This window comes from Oryx dammah, unplaced genomic scaffold, assembly GCF_014754425.2.
Source record: "Oryx dammah isolate SB20612 unplaced genomic scaffold, SCBI_Odam_1.1 HiC_scaffold_28, whole genome shotgun sequence".
Taxonomy (NCBI): domain Eukaryota; kingdom Metazoa; phylum Chordata; class Mammalia; order Artiodactyla; family Bovidae; genus Oryx; species Oryx dammah.
This window is the reverse complement of record NW_024070212.1, coordinates 32,577,732-32,595,163: the sequence shown is the minus strand read 5'-3', so window position 1 is coordinate 32,595,163 and position 17,432 is coordinate 32,577,732. Positions and strand designations below refer to the sequence as shown.

General features: G+C 53.1%; 2 protein-coding genes across 7 annotated transcripts; one reads left to right on the top strand and one right to left on the bottom strand.

Moving 5' to 3' along the window:
• The first annotated feature begins 81 nt into the window (after window positions 1-81).
• LOC120856735 (cytochrome b561 domain-containing protein 1) lies at window positions 82-10,154 on the top strand. 6 transcript variants are annotated; one of them, XR_005719469.1, is made up of 4 exons: window positions 82-1,484; window positions 2,018-2,055; window positions 2,623-3,214; window positions 8,795-10,154. XR_005719469.1 is itself a non-coding variant. In XM_040232128.1 (4 exons), the coding sequence occupies exons 1-4, from the start codon at window positions 1,337-1,339 to the stop codon at window positions 8,802-8,804; spliced, it is 696 nt and encodes a 231-aa protein (XP_040088062.1). In that variant the 5' UTR covers window positions 82-1,336; the 3' UTR covers window positions 8,805-10,154. The 6 variants fall into 6 exon arrangements, 5 of the variants coding, with proteins under 5 accessions (XP_040088062.1, XP_040088061.1, XP_040088063.1 ...); XM_040232128.1 differs by having other exon boundaries at window positions 2,623-3,122; XM_040232127.1 differs by having other exon boundaries at window positions 2,623-3,122; window positions 8,060-10,154.
• Window positions 10,155-10,442: 288 nt separating this feature from the next.
• On the bottom strand, window positions 10,443-15,808 carry AMIGO1 (adhesion molecule with Ig like domain 1). Its single transcript, XM_040232126.1, has 2 exons — window positions 15,608-15,808; window positions 10,443-15,133 (listed from the first exon to the last, which is right to left on the bottom strand). Exon 2 carries the CDS (start codon window positions 15,066-15,068, stop codon window positions 13,587-13,589), a length of 1,482 nt encoding a protein of 493 aa, XP_040088060.1. The 5' UTR covers window positions 15,069-15,133; window positions 15,608-15,808; the 3' UTR covers window positions 10,443-13,586.
• Window positions 15,809-17,432: the final 1,624 nt, after the last annotated feature.

Here is a 17,432-nt window from a genome sequence, read left to right as displayed (position 1 = left end):
ATAAAATGAGTGTCCTTACTGTCCCCAGCTACACCCCAAGAGGCTGACCTGATAGGCAGCCAGCCTCCAGCTCCTATCACTTGCCTGCAAAAGAATCTCTTATGCTCATATGCTTTTGTACTTTTAGTCTCTGGAAATGGCTAGGGGTTGTGTCACTGGGGGAGTCTTAGGATGAGGAGGCATGTGGCTCCTAGTGAGCAAGGGGACTACTGTCCTATTGGGGAAGGAAACTTGATGGGGAGGGGAGCCACACCTCCGGGTCTACTCTTGGATCTTTGCCTTGAAGGTCTAGGAGAATCAGCCTGTGGCCCTATTCTGGTCTTCCAGCAACCTGATGCCTGCATCCTGTCTCTGAATCACTGCCTCAGTTTCTTCAGCTCCTCCTGCCTCCTACTAGTAGCCTCATTTTCTCAACCACTGGGGCAGAAGTGGAGTTGGTAATTGCTCTCAGGATGTCCCTGATTCCTGTGGGACTACCTGTTTTGGTCTCTCACCCCATGGCCTGTGGGTTTACCCTTAAGGAAGGGGTGCAGCCTCTCCCAGGTAGGCCTCCTTAAGTGGAAGCACACCTTTTCTGGAGGCAGAAAGGGAAAAGCTAAGACCACTTGCAGAATTCCCCTTGGTGTGGGAGGCAGCCAGCGTGTGGGAGGTCCTAGTCCCTCAGGATCACCTGGCTCCCCAGGGCTGAGCAGATGGTGTGCAGGCGGCAAGGGCTGGGAGTGCCCTAGATTTTCCATTTGTCTCACTGGGGACAACAGCTACTGTGCAGATAGGGGACACGACTGTTGGGTGTCCCTCCTTTGGTCCTCAAACCCTAATTCACCAGGCACGGGGCACTAGTTTTTAGCTTTATTCGTTCGTTTTCAGTCTCCTTGCTTGTAGGCAGAGGGGACTCTAACTCCCTTAACAAGACGGAAGGAGGGGTGGCAGGAGAGAGTGGGCAATCAGGGAAATCCAGTAGTTTTGCTCAAAACTGGTTTCACACTCTTGGTTCTGTATACCAGATTTGTGACTTGGGTGAAATCAGTTGTCATGAAAGTAATTTTCACAGGCTATTTGAGACATAAGCCCCATAAGCCCGTGTAGACATAAAAATACCAATGAGATTGGCTGAAGAAACAAGGTCGGCCCGGAGCTGTCCACTCGCTTCCTGCCCTCGGGGCTCTCCAGGACCGAGGCTCTTTCCCCCACTCTGCAGAGGGCGCTGTGGGCGAGCCGCCGCATTGCCGGCGGCGTCCCGGGGAGGAGCCTCTCCCGCATCCGCGGCCGCCTCCGCGATCGCAAACCCGGAAGACTTGCCCTGGCAGCTGGGAGTGTGCGGCTGCCGGGCGCCGCCATGCAGTCTCTGGAGGTAGGTCCGGTTCTCGCTCCGCCGAGGGAGCCGAGACTGACCCGCTGGCTGCGGAGAGGCAGTGGGATCTTGGCGCATCTGGTCGCCGTGGGCTTCACCATCTTCCTGACTGTGCTGTCCCGGCCAGGAACCAGTGAGTGTGCAGGGAGGGGCGGAGCCAGGAAAGGGGGCGGAGCCGAGATATTTGAGGGGCTGCGCTTGGCTTGGAGCGCTAAGAGGCGTGAGTGAGTGGATGGGCGACTGTCGAGGGGTAGTAAGGGCGTGGTGGGGCGTGGTCCTGGGGGTGGGTCTTGGAAGGGTGGGGCTTTGGGTGCTGGGAGGAGAGGAGAAGCCTGAAGCGAACTAACTGAACTCGCTAGTTCGTCACCAGGAGAGCCCCTCATGGATGCAACAGTAAAGGAGGGAGGCCCAGGTCTATTTTAGGACTGGGCTGGTAGCTGCGAAGTGCTGAATGGGGAATCCAGGCCAAACTGGTATGTTTGCCCTCTTGGTTGCTCAGCCTAAGGCCCTTTGGTTGGACCACTTTGTCTGGAGATCCTGATTACTGATTAGGGTTGAAGACACTACACTGACCTTTCCCCTCCAGCCAGATTCTTTGGGCTCCAGCCAGCCACAGGGGCAGAACCAATAGTGCCCCGCCGTCAGTCTGTTCTCTTTGATTCTTAGGTCTTTTCTCCTGGCACCCTGTATTCATGGCCTTGGCGGTGAGTTTGGGTGATTGGTTTGGATATGCCCCAAAGGAAGCATCTAGCCTTTAGAAGGCTTAACCTTCCTTTGGCTCAGAGAGGTGGGGGGAAATACCCAGGGCCCTGTCTTTCCTTGCAACCACTGAGATTAGGAAACATGGAGGGCTGGGCTATAAGTAATCAGGTGGTATAATGGGGTGGGAGGGCATGGAAGATACCATTATTTTCTCCACTCTGGGCCTGAAAAGAGAAAGTGGAAGGGGCGTTATCCAGTTGCTCCCCACCCCCAGAGTTCAGGAGAAGGTTTAACTTTTGTTGTTCCCATTGGTCAAGAAATGAGAGTCCTTGCTGTTGAGGATGTGGGGCGGGGGGTAGGGCATGGATGTCAGCCTGAATGATGACACTTCCACTCAAGCATGGATTCCCAATTCTGCCCACAAATGCCCACCTGTGAGGCAGGTGGTCTGGTGGGAGTTCTTTAGCCCCCACCCTCTGTCTTCCTTGTTTGGAAGTATGAGGGCACCTCCCCTTTTGCAGGCCTCTGAGCCGGGCCTGAGGCTCACTGGCCCTCTCCTGTGTTCACAGTTCTGCCTCTGCATGGCTGAGGCCATCCTGCTCTTCTCGCCTGAGCACTCCCTGTTCTTCTTCTGCTCCCGAAAGGCCCGGATCCGACTCCACTGGGCAGGGCAGACCCTAGCCATCCTCTGTGCAGCCCTGGGCTTGGGCTTCATCATCTCCAGCAGGATCCGCAGTGAGCTGCCCCACCTGGCGTCCTGGCACAGCTGGGTAGGAGCTCTGACGCTGCTGGCCACTATCGGCCAGGCACTGTGTGGACTTTGCCTCCTGTGTCCCCGGGCAGCCAGGGTCTCAAGGGTGGCTCGTCTCAAGCTCTACCATCTGACATGTGGACTGGTGGTCTACCTGATGGCTACAGTAACAGTGCTTCTGGGCATGCACTCTGTGTGGTTCCAGGCTCAGATCAAAGGTGCAGCCTGGTACCTGTGCCTGGTGCTGCCCCTCTATCCAGCCCTGGTAATAATGCACCAGATCTCCAGCTCCTACTTGCCAAGGAAGAAAATGGAAATGTGAGTTCCTCCAAACTCTGAATCGAAATGGGACACTTGACTTGGACTTCACTGGCTCCTTTAGTGACCTTCAGGGATCCACTTCAGAAGGGGTAGGGTTTTTGTATGTCTTAGCTGGGGTGGAGGCTGCAGAAACCCAAGCTGCCATTGCTGACAGATGATTCAGTGGGCCAAAACGGGGAAGTGGATGGGGCACAAGTGACAGGTGATGGAGAGCTTGATCCTGAAGCCTCCACTCTTGATGGGAGGGAAGTGTTGGGTGGTGCTGGCAGTCATTTCTTGCTTGCATGCCTAATGAAAAATTGGATTCCTGTAACTTATGAGTGGCAGCAGCTCTTTGGGTCACTTTGAGAAATCAGTGTAGTGGAGAGAGCCAATGTACTTTTTTTATGGGTATGGTCCTTATAGGCTCTGTTGTGCAACTTTATGTGAGTCCAGTGTCTCAGGGACTCAGTTTCCTCATCTGTGTAATGGGTGATTGTTTCTAAACAATCTCTCCTAGCATTCAATGTCTGTCAAGTTGATGTCACAGAGCATCTTCCCAGCTCTGAACCGTGGCTGGACCACTCATCAGACTCAGGGTGTAATTCTTACATTCATTGTCTCCTTACCCCTCTAGAGGGACCAACGTAGTCTCCCGGCTTTCCAAGAACCTGTGCTGATTTGGCCCCTGCACCAGGGGACAAAGCATCAGGAGCTGTGGAGAGAAGGGGCCCAGGTGAAGGTCTCCAGAATACCAAGACAGTAAGGGCACTAAAGCCACCTTAAACTTTGGAGGAGCAGAAAGGCATTGGCTTAACCAGGCCTTGGCTCCTGGCTGGGTGTCTAAGCCCAGCTAAGAACTTTCTTCAGCTAATCTTGGGATCTGGGCTTGGGGCCGCAAGACGTCCATTCTCTGTGGCAGAGCAGTCCTGAGCATCTCGTGTTTTGCCCTTCTTAGGGCTTCGGTCCTTGCCTTAGCACATAGCTTCCTGGAGCTATTCCAAGGCTTTTAGAACAAAGTAAGAGCCAAGGAAATGGGGCAGGGCACTTCTGATCTAGAGAAAACAGTCTCCCTGGTTCTCCTTCTCTCCTCATCAGCTAAGCTTCCCTTCAGTGTCGTCTCTTGCCAGCTCTTTGGCCCAAGAGGCGGCTGAATTTGGTGCCAGCTGGCAAATGAGGGCTGGGCTTTCTTCCCTGCAGAGACCCCTCCTCGTTCCAGACTGAAAGTAGTTCCGCAGACTGCCCTCATCCCTCGTTGGTGAGAGCTGGATGTTACATTGGTTAACTGTGGTCTGACTCATTCAGGGAGTTGGGACCTCCATTGTGGTGGTTGGTGGTGGTTTAGTTGCTAAGTTGTGTCTGACTCTTGCAACCCCATGAACTGTATGCTGCCAGGCTCCTCTGTCCATTGGATTGGGACCTCCATAGATCATGGCGAAAACTGAGAATGGCCGAGCCTGGAAAGCAGCATTGAGGCAGGTAGAGAGAGCTCATTGGGGACTCTGGGAGACCTGCGGAGTAGGACCTAGAATTTGAGGTCTCAGGAGCAGGGAGAGGTGTTCCCAGATAGCAATAGTTTGTCTATCCCAGGCCTTTAGAAGATTCCAGACCTCTTCCCTGGGTGACTTGGCAGCAGGGAGGTCAGTATGATTCGACAGGACAGGCATGAGAATGGCAGGGGCAGAAGGGTCCTCAGAGCAGACTGTGCTGGGTCGGATGGCATCTCCTAGAAGCGCTCCAGACCCTGAGCATCTCAAGGGGGCCCCTGCTGGTTACTCTTGTCTCTTTCATTGCCCTTTTCCCGCTTTCCAGCTCTCCACTATGGTTGACCTTGGGAGAGATGGCTACTGGGGCTGCATGGAGGAGATTGTCACCTCGGGTCATTCTGGCCAGGGAGTCCCTCTCTGCTGGCCCGTACAATCAGTGCTGGGGGTCTCGCTCTGTCTCCAGCAGGGTAGGAAGGCCGGGTGAGCTTGCTTGGGGAGCCAAGCAGGCAACACCAGAGAGCCCGAGCCTGCCTGAGGTGTTGCCTCCTCCCAGGTGGTGCGGGGGATGGTGGGCGGGCAGGCGGGCTGACAGCCGGCAGTTTGCGTGGGCAGTGCCAGCTGATGTCTATTCCCAGCCCTGAGAGGAAGGGGGAAGTCATTTATATTCTGCAGAAGGAAGGGGTCCCAGCTGTCACTTCTCTGACCGGTAGGCCCCGGCTGGGGGTGGGCAGGGGCACAGGGCAGAGTGGGGGCACAGGTGGTCTCCGCCTGCTTAGCCAGTCTGATTGAAGTATTGGGAGGAGGTCACCAGGAGGAGTCCTTCTTCCCAGCTGGCCAGATTGTGGAGGGACTTCCCTCCCCTCCGTTCCTTGCTCCTTCCATCACCACCTGCCCTCCCATCCCAGGGCAGCAGCTGGACAGCCATTAGACCTCAGTGCCAGGGCACTCCTCCTCCAGCTGGGATCTCAGTAGCTGGTGGCTGCATATGCCTCCTGCTTGTGTTTCCTCCCCCTGCACCCTCTGTCCCCCCGCCACCATCCAGTGTCTCCCCATCTGGGGTATTATCTGGGCTCCTCAGAAATGAAGCAGAGGTCTTGAAGGAGAAACAAACGGCTGCCCTTTTGCCCTTGTCTGACTAAGCAAAGCTGCTAGTAGCCAGCCTCTTTTGCCTTTAAAAATAAAAGCCAGGGTGCTCGAGACTTTTTTAAATTTCCGTGTCATTTGCACAAATTTGCATATCAGGCTCACTGAGTCCTGATTCCAAATATGATTACATTCAAACTCAACCTTGAGGACATTAGAAATATAGATGGTTTTTGTATCCAAATCCAGATGGTAATAAGATTACCATTCTGGATTCAGATGCCACACCCAAGCCCCCATCTTTCCCTTGACCACCCTTTCCCCTCCATACTCCACTCCCCCACCCACTACTGGGGGTGGTGTTGAATGGCAGGAGCTCTGTGTGGGGAAGTCTCCCAGCCTCACCTTCTGGGCTTTTCAGCTGCATTAAAGGTATCTCTTGCCAGCCTGTGCCACCTCCTGGCCCCACCCTCTCACAGGGCAGACTACCCCTCCCCACTCTCTGACACTAGCCTGTCCTCCCCCCGACCCCCACCACACCAGGCATGGCTGCCATGGGTCTTGTTTTTAAAACCTCATTGTCGGAGATCCAGGCATTCTCCCAGAGCCAGCTGGCTGCTATGCCAAGGCCTGCTCAGAGTTAATAATAATCATTAGCTGAACAGGGCTGGGGCCTTTCAGCTCCAGATCTCCAAGCACTTGCAGACTGAGTCAGCCAGCCCTCACCTTCCCCCTCTTCCTGGGCTGCAGAGGGAGGAGGGGTCAGAAGCCTTACCTCCCAGCCATGCTTTGAGCCTGCCTTCCTCCTGGAAGCATCCCTGAGCGTCCTCTGAGTAAACCAGTCAGGTCTTTTCACCTGACAAAAGGACACAGTACACGCTTCGCTGACTCTGGGAGTGGCATTGGTGGTCGTTAGCCTTGACTCTCTAGTACTCCTGCCTAGCCTTCTGTTGACCTGTCTCAGCCTCCGGGGGACACCCCTGACTCCCCCAGCATTTCTGATGACTCTGCAGGCTTAGGGAGCAGGGAACCTTAGGCTCCCGCTGCCCCTGCGTTTGGTTGGCATAAAGAGCCTATGTATCATGAAGTGAAAAGCACATCGATCCAGGAGCTAGGAAACTTGCAGTCTGGGTTTACCCAGCCCCTGACACCGGTGTGGCCACAGGCAAATCACTTACTACATGACCTGTCTCACAGGGATGTTGTGAGCGCTAGATGACAGAATGCATGGTAACAGGCATTGGGATGTTCAAAGTAGTAAACACATCTAAACAGGCGGCTTATTATGTTCCTGTCCTTATCGCTTACTCAGCCTGGCTCTGGGTTTTATACTTCTTTTAGGGAGGTAATAAATAGTTATGGATAATGATGCTTAGGGGATCCAAGTCTCAGAGAGGTTGTGTTGCTGGCCACCGTCAGAGAACACAGACATTTCCTCCTGGATGCAAGGTCAGGAGTGCTATGGAAGCTATGACTGTAGTGAAGCTTGTCCTAAGTTGCTGCCAGCTGATGTGTTCAAGTCATGGGCTGATTGCAGATCTGGAGTCAGTCCAATTATGCCACAGGTCCAGTCTGGAGCTCCCGGTTGCAAGTCTTATCTAAGTTTCTCCTGGCTGATCCTGCTCTTCCGAGGGAAAGGTGGAGCAGACAGGCCAGGAAGGGAGGAGCAGCAGTGGTGGAGGTGGGTAGCTGCGAGGCACAGCCCCTGGCTTGTTCACAGCTTTGTTTCTCCTTCCTTGTTTCAGGCTCTTGGAGTAGGATCACTGTCCTTTCCTCCTCAAAGGACATTATTGGAATTGACACACACACATGCACCATGAAAGCAGTTCTGTTTAACTTGAGGATATTTTCCATTCCGTTGGTTTGAGAACAGTCAGCAGTCTTCCTAGAGTGGACCCAGGGAGGCAGGCACCATAGTAGCATGGAGGCTTCAGTATTTTTTAATCTTGGGTGGTTTTCCTCCCCTATCCTGGGATCCAGGAATGAAACACTGATCAGGCATTGTGGTCACGGCCTCAACAACTGTCACCAGTGTAGACACAGGGAAGACACAGCTGAAAGGCAGGAGGACAGTGCCCCAGAACTGCTCCGGAGGGTGATTTAACGTAGATGGTCTCCAGCTCAGCTTAAAGCAGGCAGATTCCCTCCTGTAAGACAACCTTCTCCCTACCCACCCACTCACCCAGAAGCCTTGACTAACTCACCAGTGTGCAGGGAATAAGTCCCAGTTTTAAATCTACCTGCTTCTATCAGAATTTCCTAGATTTTGTAAAACCTCTTTTGAAAGCATTTTAAGTAGCTACTTCAGGTGATTCTGTCCTCTGGTACCAGAGGATTCAACTCTGTCTCGCTGAGTATGGCCCCCCCGGCACCCTTGTCTTTCAGGCAGATCCCCTTTATCTCCCAGTGCTTTCTAAGGATTCCCAGGACTGGGCTCGACCTTTCTGCTGAGGTCCACACCTAAAGCAAACTATGGCCAAGGGAAGGAGCAGTGGGAGGTGAAGGAAAAGCAGGATGAAGTCTGTCCAGCTGCGGTGCTCCGTGTGTGTGTTTGCAGACACATATGCGTACAAGCCTCCAGCTCTGGGCTCAGTGACCCTTACTTTATGTATGCTAGTGCTGTAGGCACCTAGAAGTCCTTGCAGGCTCCTGTCTGTGTCCTAAAGGTTGGTTCTCTCCACACCCGCAGTGATTCTGGGACTGTAACCAGGCTGATGTCAACTGGAAGGCCTCAGGGCAGGTCTAAGTATCTTCACCCCTTGATGCTTTCCACACAACAGGCTATATGCCTGATGATGGGGCCTGATGTGGCAGCTGCTTTAGCTTTCCTCTCTCAGCCCTGGGGAGAGGAAGCATCCAGCGTAGGCTCCCTGTAGCCAGACCAAACAAGCTGACCACACCACTGAATGGTCCTGAGTCTTTTCTGCAGTGTGGGTGGGGCAAGTGAAGCTCCTCTAGTGACGCTTCAGGGACAAGATAAGGGGTCCAAGAGTTACAACTGCAGAAAGGGAAGGAGTTGACAGATCAGATGGGAGAGACACCAGGCTGGCCAATCCACTGAACTCTCATTTTCTGTTCTAAAAGATAACCATCGTATTAACCTTTTCTATTCTCCCGCAGTGCTACCTAAGAGGAGCTAGGGGAAGAGCCGCAAGACATGGCAGACCATCTTGGCCAGAATTTATGGAACTTCTTGGGGACTGGCAGGGGGATGGGGAGGGTTGAAGAGATGTAGCCTGGGGATGATGGAGAAAGGAGTATCAAAACTTCCTAGGCGCAGAGACAGGGCTTGACACAGGCCAAAACAGAGGGGAGGATTTTCAGTGGTCTTCTTCCCCAGACCTGTTCTCTTTACCAGCTCGTCCTCTTGGCTAAACTCAGCCATAGCAAAACCTGCTTTGAAAAAATTTAAAAAATACCAACTATGTGTAGACTCAGGGGGGCAGCCTGGCGTCAACATCTGTCATCGACTGCCAGGGTTGATATGTCTGGTGTGACTGGCTGTGAAGTGTCTCCATCCCTCACTCTTTAGTTGTTCCCTCATGAAAAGAAAAAGTCAACTTTCCAGACAGAAGAGGACCACCCTTCAGTCAAGATTTTAGCAGTTGTAATAAATGAGGTAATTATTCAAGTTCTGATTCTTTATTTTTTTCAGCTGCACTGCGCGGCTTGCAGGATCTTAGTTTCCCACCCAGGGACTGAACCCAGGCAGGCCCTGGGCAGTGAAAATGCCAAGTCCTAACCACTGGACAGCCAAGGAATTCCCCCAGTTTTGATTCATTTCTTTTTTTGTTATACCATTTCCCCTCCCTTTTGGGAATCTACCATGACAGTCCCCTTCCAGAAGTACCAAGAGAGTAGCCAAAGAAACTGCCTATTCAGAGTTCAGTAGAATCTGGACCAATTTCTGATAGGCTGTCTCCTGTACCAAGAAAGCAGGGACTGCATTTCTCTGTTCAATGCAATGCTAGGACACATTACATTGTCAATGAATACCACCTGCCCATTAGACTAATATACTTTAAGCCAAACTAAGATGGTTACCATTCACAACATGAACATATATTGGTTAATAATAAAAATACTGTGGACCCAAGCTGCTCACCATCATTTCTTTTAACCCAATTCAAATATTTTCCATGGTACAGCTTGTAGGCTTGATCCAGACTTTCAAGAGGGCTCTTCAGGGAGACAACCGTCCTCCCCAGGGATCCAGAAAGCCTTCATTATCTACAGGCTCTAGCCCCAAGTCATGGAATTTCTAGACTCCTGTTAAAGTGTCAATGACATTTCTTTTGAGAACATTGGGTTGGCAAATTTGTCCGCTGGCCAAAACCAACTTGCTGCCTGGTTTTTTTGTGGTTTGTGAGCCAGTAAGAGTTTTTGCATTTATATATGGTTGAAAAAAACCCTCACATACATGTTACAATGATATGAAAATCACATTTCAATGTCCATAAATAAAGTTGACTGGAACAGAGCCACCGTCTGTCTGTGCACTTTCTATACCTTTCTGCCACAACGGCACCACTGAGGAGCTGTAACAGAGGCTATACGGGCTGCAAAGTCTAACATGTTTCCTGTCTGGCTCCTCACAGAAAAGGCTGGCTGACCCCTGGATTATCTTCATGCCTCGATGTGGACTCTACCCATGCCCTCACAACAGCATTTAACTATTCTACCCCTAGACAGGTTGCACCCTTCTGAGGTGCTGTGAACCCTCCCCACAGGCTGAAAAGATAAACCAGTCACAGACTACACCAGAACAGAGACTCAAGCCAGGTTTTAATGATCATTGTCTAGTTTTCAGAGCCCAGAGGCTCCAAGGTTTGCCAGCCTGGGAGTACACAAGTGGAAGGACTAGGATCTTGGACGTGGGGAGGCCTGCTCACTTCGCCAGCAGGGCTACAAGGAAGTACAGAGGTAAGGACACACGGAGAACTGGAATCAGTCGCCTTCACTCTCCCACTCCTGGCTCCTTCTTAGGAGCCTCATAAATACAGGGAAAGAAAGATCACAATCACACAGACAGATTGTACAGCCCTGACATACTCTTGTCTCCAGGGACTCCTGCTTCCTGGGAGACATGTCTGGTTGACTGATGGGGGTGGGCGTGATTGCTTGACCTTTTCTTATAACCAGACCTGGCAGTTTCCTACATAGGGTTCCAGTGAGCTTACATCTGCTGAGTACCCAGTCCCTCAAGTAGAAAGCTACCTTTGGGTTCTAGTCACTGAAACCATGGGAAGAGGCCAATCAGTTCAGTCTCGGTGGGGAAGCCAGGAACACCTACCAGGCTCTCAAACTGGTAGGTCCTGGCTAACCTAGTGGATACAGTGGGGAGACTAAGAGCCTCATGCCCTAAACTGGGTAAGACTTAGGAGGAAAATGGCCTTCCTAGTCCTTGGGAACTCAGGATGTCCAGAGGACCTACTTCATCTGACATCCACTTGAAAGATTTTCAGAGCCCTAGATGATGGGAGGGGAAGATGCTGCCTGGAGGTGAGATTTTCTCTGATAAGTCTGAGGAGGGGATCCTGGTTCCTACAGCTTCAGTGTCAGAATCTTTAGAAGTCTCTGGAATATGACCACACAATTTTTCCCTCCTGCCTCTAGCTTACTAGGGCAGTTAACATAGGAAGAGCAACTTACAGCTGCTTGGTCCCCTGCCAGTGTTCTTCTGGATTTGTCACTGACCTAGTTTTACATTTATTTCTGACATACCGTTACTCTAAGGAAGGTTTCTGAGGAGTCTGAAGAGCCAGCTTGCTCCTCATCAACCCTTCTCTCAAGGTCTTCAACCTGCAGCTCTCCTAACTCTGGGCTTTACAGAGTGCCACAGAGATGTGGGGTGAAGATCTAGGCAATTCAGAAATCAAAAGTACAAAAGTCTGTATCTGCAGAGCCTGGCATGGTCACGGTCTCCTACAGGGCAAGAAAATCATGTGCATGAAGTGCACGTAAGTAGAAACCACTCTGGAAGTGGACATTAGTGGGGACTGAAGACTCATCCAGATGGAAGTCAAGGTGCTGGGGTGCATGCAGACCTATAAGCATGCATCCCTATGAGCATGCAAGTACTTGAGGGAGACGCTGCACCTCTCTCGACAAAGCTAGGTTACTAATAAAGGATGGACAGTGGTCTGGACATCCCAGCAACAGACAAGGGGAAGATGTTGAGTTCCAGTCCCCACCTCGGATCTTAACAGGCAGTGGGAGTTAGGACCTCCTAGCAAGCAGCCTTCACCCACAGGTAAATGACACTTCTTGGAACCTAAACAGCAGATTGGAAAACTGGAAGAGCTGGAGAACTTCCAAGGACAGGGGACTTGGTGGGAGAGAGGGGACAGACTGAAAAGACCAATGTCAGAGAACATTTTTACCTTTGCCCTTCATGTCCCCTTGCCAAAGCTCAGAGCCACCAACCCCCAGGGCCTGCAGTAGAGTCAAAGGAAGTGGCCACCTCTATGCTCAAAGTATTCTGCCACTTTGATGGAATGGAATGTTGGGCCTGCTCTTAAGTTCCTCTGGTCTGACAACTGTGCACACCTCTGGCTGAGAGGGTCTCCTGAAAGTTTAGTGCCTCTGACTGTCTCTGTTACAAGACTGTCTGGAACCTTGTGGAGAGGGCAGAACTCTAAGCCACCCTCCGAACCGCCATTCCTCTGTGGCAGGGACCACTTGATTCCAGCCCCGCAGATGAATCCCATGCTCCAGCTCTGCAGCAGGGGTGAGATCTCTAAGAGAGGAGCAAGGCGGCTTTGTCAGCACAAAGGAGATGTCTGCCTGGTCCCCTCCATCCCTGAGCCCAAGCTAACCCAGCTGGGGCCAGACTTCTTGGACTCCTTCTTTTGCAGAGCAGCATATTAGGGAACACTCAGAATGCTACCTGAGCCTATCAGGAGAACAAATGAAGAGATGGCATACATAGAAAATCAGGTAGATTCCGCTGGATGCTACATAACAGGGGCTGGTTTACTGTCCACCTCCTCGTGCAAAGAGGCCCTCATCGCACGTCTGTGGCAGGCATCCACAGACACTCTGCTTCCAGCACCCCACACCTTGACCCGACACACGGGTGCTGGGAATCAGATGCTAACCAAGAGTTTCACCAACCGGTTCCAATCTGGAGTTTATCCCCCATCTACAGGTTTTGTGCTGGCATCTATACTGTCACAGGGACCCCTTGGTTCATGCTGTACCCCTCTGCGCCACTGGTCCCAGGACAAGACACAGATACCACATCTCACATTGTTGCCATATCTGACAGGCAACAGGCCAAGCTCCTGCAAAGACCCATGCACACAGTCCTCCTCTGGAAAGAGGAAGGTGTTCCTGGGAAGTCTTACAACAGCTTTGGGGAATGTTATTGAGGTCCCAGCCTTTTCCTGACTTCTTCTTCCAAAGGTTTCCCATTTCCCCAGCTGTGACGCGTGACTTCCTGGCCAAGGAGGACAATCTAGCTCTTCCCTAATGTGGCTCCTGTGGAAGCTCCCCCCAGTACACACAACAGCACAGGTGTGGGTGGGCAGAGAAAGGAAAAAAGTGACTTTTTCCCAGATGATTTTCTCTGAAGGAGCTAGGGATGACTTCGAAAAAGTTTAGGGGCTCTGCTCTTTCACCCCTTTCCTCATTCCCACCAGCAGACACCCTCTTCTTCCACCACCTTGAGAGCTGTCAGGGCTCTGGGAAGGGGTGTCGTATTTGCCTGAGGATTAATATATCCACGTTTGAAAATCATGGCAGCCACACCCTGCTTGGGGACTTGCCTGCTGTTGTACCTGTGGCCAATTCCCTTGAGTTCGAGGGGAACCCACTCCCTTGGGCAGCTAGCCCTCTCTTCCACCCCCTCACATCCTTCAAGGGCGCATTACCTCTCCTGGGGCAGAATCTCCCCACCAACCCATTCTGCTCACACCACAATGGGCGTATCAGAGAAGACCGAGCTGACCGATTCAGGATCCGACATCCTCCGCTGGCCCTTGCCTGTCGCCTCAGGCACTGGCAGGGTGTTGCCCGGCTTGAGCTTGCCGTTTTGACCCTGCGCAGGTCCAGCAGGTTCCAGGAAGGCCACCCGCCGGTCAAAACCATCATCCTTGTCCCCGCCAGCCATAGGGTCGTGGTTGGGTGTGGTACTAAGCATGGAAGAACTGAGGCTGTCTGCCTGATGGCTGGAAGGTTTCTCAACACCCCGGCACCAGCAGCGGCACGGGGTGAGGTACAGGTATATGAGGACCAGGACTACGCTGAGGATACAGCCCACAAGAGTGGTATAGGCTGTGTTGAGGGTGTCGTGGTGTCCGTGCAAGGTGAAATTGTACACTTTCAACTCCACAGACAGGGTCTCATTGAAAGCCTCCCCCATGGCATAGCAGGTATACACACCCCCATGCTCAATCTGCACCCGGTGGAAATGAAGACTGCCATCCTTGGACACGGTCACCGTGCTGTTGGCCACCTCATCCAGCACTCGTTCATTGCTGGGTGTCACCCACACCTTGGTCATCCCCTGCTGCTTGGTGTCACACTTGATGGTCAAAGAGTCACCCAGGTGGGCCTCCCAGGCACGCTCCTTGTACTCACTGCAATTGAGGAAACTCAGGTTGAAGACATTGTGCAGTTTCTTGGAGCTCATGCAGTACAGGTCCTCCTGAAAGTCCATCACGGAGCTCAGCTGCCGATACTGCCAGTGGGAAAAGAGCTGGTAGAGCTCGCAGTCGCAGTGCAGGGGGTTGTTGTGTAGGTACAGCCCATTCTTGATCCAGGCGGGCAGCTTCTGCAGGTCAGGCAATGGTAAGTTCTTCAGCTTGTTGGAGGAAAGGTCCAGGAGCGTTAGTTTGGGGAGCTTGGCTCCTTCCTTGACCAGTTCCAGAGGGAAGCGGGAGATCTGGTTCTGACTCAAGTAGAGTTTCTGCAGCTGGGTCATGTCGTCGAAGGCGCAGCGGTCCACTGCCATAATGTGGTTATTGTAGAGCAGCAGCACCTCCAGGACCTGCAGTTCACTGAACAGGAACTCATCCAGCGTCCGCAGCTGGTTGGAGGAGAGGTCCAGGTAGCGCAGGTTGGGAACCGGGGAAAAGGCCTCAGAGGAGATGAAATTCAGGTGGTTGTGGCTCAGCAGCAGGGAGTGCAGGTGGGTCAGGCGCGTGGGGGTCCACTCGGCCCGCAGACGGCTCAGGTTGTTGTGGCTGAGGTCCAGGAGGGCAGTGTAGCTGGGCAGGGAGTGGGGCACGTTGGGCAGCTGCTGCTTGGAGCAGCTGAGGATGTTGCTGGCGCACAGGCAGGCGGCAGGACAGCTCACCACTGGCCGGCCAGCTCTGGCCACCTCAAAGAGGAGCAGGAACAGGGACAGCAGCAGGAGCCAGAGGCCTCGCAGGTCTCCTTGGGGTTGCATAGTGTCACTGCGGAGGGCGAGGAGGGCCACAAGGAAGGTCTGGAAGGAAATCACCGGGGCGTGTTCTGGTGGGGTAAGGAAGGGTCACTTTCACTACAGGCTTACGAGAGAGTATAGGTTTGTGGTCACCAGGGTCTCTGGAGGGAAGGACCCAGTCTCCCTCCTTCTGCTCTCCTCCCCCTACCCACCCCGCACCACCCCTCGTAGGGCTAGAAGAGAAAGGAAGCGATGCTGAGTTGTTCCCAGGTACCTTGCGGGCGGTGGGCTCAAAATACTGGGACCGAGGAGGAGGTGAGCACAAGGCCCTACCAGGCTGGGGTAACAGGAGCGGAAGGCCGGGATCTCCCGGGATGTCCGGGGCTGTTGGGGTCACAGGGGTTGCAGGGCCCAGGTCTGGAGGCGAGGTCAGCAGAGCCTTTGGGGAGGAGCTGAAGGAAGGTCGACCCCGCACAGGCTAGGCAGGGCGAGTCCTAACCTGGCTGAAGGGGCCTGTTGAGGGGGCCTCCCCACCGCTACCCCGGGACCTCTGATCACTGCACCTGCTCGGCGAGGACGTGTCTCAGCCCATGGCGGGTCCGGGAGCTCCGTCGCGGCCTGCCCCAGCAGCGCCTCACCGGCTGGCCTGCCGCGGCGCCCGCCTTACGTAGGGGCCCGCTCCGGGTCACATCGCCTCCCAGGGACGCGCCGGGAGGCGCTCCGCTCCCCCAGCGCGGCGCCGTCGGAGCCCCCAGATCACGGCCGCCGTCTCTGGATCCGCGGGGCAGGCGCGCAGCGGTGCGGGGAGCTGGAGACGCAGCGATCAGAACGCAGGGAGCGGCGTGGGGGCAGCGAGCACCGCGCGCGCGCCCGTCGCCACCGCCGAGCTTCGGGGCGCGTGCGCGCGGCGGGGGCGGGGCGCACGTGCGTGTGTTTGTGTCGGAGCTGGATGGGCGGCCGCGCGCTGCTCATTCTGTCTTAGAACAGGTCCCGACCTGGAAAAGGAAACTGTCTGGCCCCTTAGTTTTCCTGTTACTTCTTCCACCTTTTTCCATCCTCTTCATCCCCCCAACCCCCACCCTTCTACTTACCAAACCGCTCTCAGGAAAAGTAGGTCTAACTGAAGTGAATTCGCTGCAGTTGACTCCAGGCCGAGACGCGTCACATGTCTTCTAATTTTACAAATTAGAAAAATCTGGCTCAGCTCCCAGCTGTCAATGTTGGCGGGAAATTCATTAGTCACGTTCCCGAGGTACTCCCTCCCCTCCCGCTAGGGTTGTGAAGTTCCAATGTTGTAGCCACGCGTTCCAGGAAACAAACTCACTCAGAAGGACAATGCAGACAGTGCCGTGCAGGTTATTACACCGGCGGGCCCAAGGCAGAGTCTCCTCTTAGCTAAGGACCCCAACCAGCGTTTGTGAAAATCTTTTATACCCTATGTGTACGTGTCCGAACCCAACACCCCAAATTCCTTGAGACTTACATAAACCAAGGAAAACACAATCCCAATAACCCATCATTCATGTGCTATGTGCTCATGTGCTCAAACAGTCAAACAATTAGCCAGTAATCAATAAACCTGAGGTTATACTCCGATAGATACAGAAAAATTTATGGCCTGTCTGGGGGAAGGGGTGATTAGTGTATGTTTTCTCTTAGGCGATGTCTAACCTAGATACGATCTTCAAGGTTCTCCTGTCTGGAGGGGGTCTTATCCTTCTGTTGTTGTTTTCATAGGCACTAAAGTTCAGAGTTCAGGCACTAAAGTTCAGGCACAGAGTTCAGAGTCCATTGGAAAGGTGGCTGAGCATGATCAGCATGAACAGGCCTAAGATGGAGTCTAGACCCTATAAATTCCTTCTTCACCAACATTTTGGGGAAAGATTTGGAGAAGGGCCTTTTTCTTAATACTTGATGCCATGACCCATGGGGTACCCCTTAAAGGGTACAGCTCTACAACCTACAAGCTGGATGGGCAGGAGTAGGGGTACACCCTGTGAAGCAATCTCTCACTCTCTGTCACACACACACACACGTACACACATACACACACACGTACACACACACAACCCAATTTTGTACAAGCCAGGGACAAGTTTCCATTTCTGGAAGCTCAAACATCTTTCCCAACCTGGGGGAACTCATTCCTCCCTTAGGCCTGGCCACTTGCCGTCTTCCTAAACCAGTATAATTTCTTTCCACTTCCTTCATGGGGCAATTCCAGCATAGTTTCTCTGTTACTTAATCCTCAAAATGAAGGGGGTGGGAGGCTTGTCATCTTTAGGGTAATCCCTGAAACACCAAGACGCTGTTAACCAGTGTGGGTTTTAGGGCTGGGCATGGGAAGAAGGGCATATAAGCAGAGTCTAGATCTTATAATTAAAACTT